Source organism: Microtus ochrogaster, unplaced genomic scaffold (assembly GCF_000317375.1).
Source record: "Microtus ochrogaster isolate Prairie Vole_2 unplaced genomic scaffold, MicOch1.0 UNK85, whole genome shotgun sequence".
Taxonomy (NCBI): domain Eukaryota; kingdom Metazoa; phylum Chordata; class Mammalia; order Rodentia; family Cricetidae; genus Microtus; species Microtus ochrogaster.
In genome coordinates, this window is record NW_004949183.1 from 724,382 (window position 1) to 726,630 (window position 2,249).

Genomic DNA, 2,249 nt, shown 5'->3' on the forward strand with positions numbered 1-2,249 from the left:
CATTGAAGGACATCTAGGTTGTTTCCAGGTTCTGGCTATTACAAATAATACTGCTATGAACATAGTTGAACAAATGCTTTTGTCATATGATAGGGCATCTCTTGGGTATATTCCCAAGAGTGGTATTGCTGGATCTAGGGGTAGGTTGATCCAGAATTTCCTGAGTTATGTTTTTAAGGCCTACATTTATTCAACATTCCACAGTAGATTGTATGTGCCTTGTATTAGATACTGTCCCAACTACTGGAATGAAGCAATAGACAAAATACACAAAAATCCTCCTTTTAGTGGACTTACATACTAGGAAAGTCCTAAGAAAGCATTTCAAAGGAGATGGAATGGTTAGCCATTATTTTGGTTAGGGTTTCAGTTGCTGTGAAGAAACACCATGACCATGGCAACTTTATAAAAGAAAATATTTAGTTGACGCTAGCTTACAGGTTCAGAAGTTTAGTCTATTATTATCATGGTGTTATGCATACAGGCAAGGTGCTTGAGAAGAAACTGAGAGTTCTGCATCTTGTTCTGCAGGCAACAAAAAGTTAACTATAACACTGGGCATACCTTAAACATATATACAACCTCAAAGCCCACCCCAAGAGTAACTTACTTCCTCCTATAAGGGCAGACCTATTCCAACAAGGTCACACCTATTAGTGCCACTTTCTTAAGGTGTCATTTATTTTCAAACCACACAACCATGAAAATTATTTCTTAGCTATCTAATAAAATCAGGAAATAGAAGTTTTGTGAACTGCTTACCTCTAGATTTTTGACATTTGCCAATTTAGTTCACATAGTGTTGAATAACCAAAACCAAATCTACCCCTCAAGATTATCCATCTTGAAAAAGTGAATCACTATGCATTTATTTTTTCAAACTAGAAACCTGAAGATTATTTTTTTCTTCTAAAAGGGTCTCAGATCCCTAAGGCTGTTCTCAAATTTTCTGTGTAGCTCAAGCTGGCTTAAACTTTATAGTGATTATTTTGCTTCAGCCTCCTAGGTGGTGGAGGTACAGCCATCATACCCAGTTTATGCTGCATTGGAAATGGAGGCCAGGGCTCCCTGCGTGCTAGGCAAGCACTCTACTAAGTGAGCTACTTCCTTCGCCTGTGAAAATTTTCTTTCATCTCTATTTCTTTCCTCCCTATACCATTGCATTTATTATCTATCACCAATTTTATCAAGCATATCTTAAATACAAGGAAAGCAAAAGTGTGAGGGATCCTTTCTCATGGGCCCATCAAAGTAATACTTTTCTTCTGCTTTTTCTCCAGGGATCAAAGTGGCAATGCACCTCAGTTCAAGAAAGTAGTTTTTCAAGAATTTACTGATGGCTCCTTTAGTCAACCCTTATACCGGGGAGAACTAAATGAACATTTGGGGTTGTTGGGGCCTTATATAAGGGCAGAAGTTGAAGACAACATTATGGTAAGTTAAGGACAATGGAATTACAAAAAGTTCTCTATGGTTTGCTTCTGTTTATAAAAATGATATATACAAATGGCATGAACTTAGAAGTTAAACTGTCTAGGCCAGTGGTACTCAACCTGTGGGTCTAGACCTCTTTGGGGAGTCTAATTACTCTTTCACATGTCCCCTAAGACCATCATAAAACATAGATAGTCACATTATTATTCATAACTATAGCAAAATTACAGTTATAAAGTAGCAACAAAATTAATTTTATGGTTGGGGGTCACCACAGCATGAGGAACTATATTAAAGGGTCACAGCATTAGAAGGTTGAGAACCACTAGTCTAGGTTCAACCTATAGCCTGCAAACCCACATACAACCAAATATAGATAAGCATGTCCTAGCACAAAATCACAAACTTACTTAAAGCATTATAGAGGGGTTTTTTTTGCATTTTTTGAAACTCAGTTGTACCATTCTTCAGTGTGATCATTAGTAGATAACATCATGTTACAGTGTAAAAAGGCTAGGCACACATGGTCTATGGAAACAAATGTAACCAATAGGAAAGAGGAGGAAAGGAACGAGAAGATAGAAGAGGACTGTGTGAGGAATATGTTCATATGTACATGAACGAAAATACCCTTTTGTAACATAGTACCATGTACACCAGTTGGAAAAAATAATATGTTCTGCCATCTGAAAAAATTAAAGTACATAAAAATTGAGGAGATAAATAATCCTATAATTTTCATTTTGATGTATATTCCTCATCTGTTGCCTGGTTTTTCCCTTTATGTATTGGAAATTATACCATATGTAATATAT

The 2,249-nt window shown here is 36.4% G+C and overlaps 1 protein-coding gene across 4 annotated transcripts in view; it reads left to right on the forward strand.

Annotated features, from left to right (window-relative positions):
* F8 (coagulation factor VIII) overlaps positions 1–2,249 on the forward strand; it is a 155,386-nt gene that overhangs the window by 75,427 nt on the left and 77,710 nt on the right. For all 4 annotated transcript variants that reach the window (XR_003376668.1, XM_026777787.1, XM_005370664.3 and 1 more), the window contains one exon: positions 1,281–1,434. Coding sequence is in view for 3 of the 4 variants with exons in the window: in XM_026777787.1 (XP_026633588.1) it covers positions 1,281–1,434 (154 nt within the window). In the remaining variant the exon portion in view is untranslated. The remainder of the gene's footprint in view (positions 1–1,280; positions 1,435–2,249) is intronic.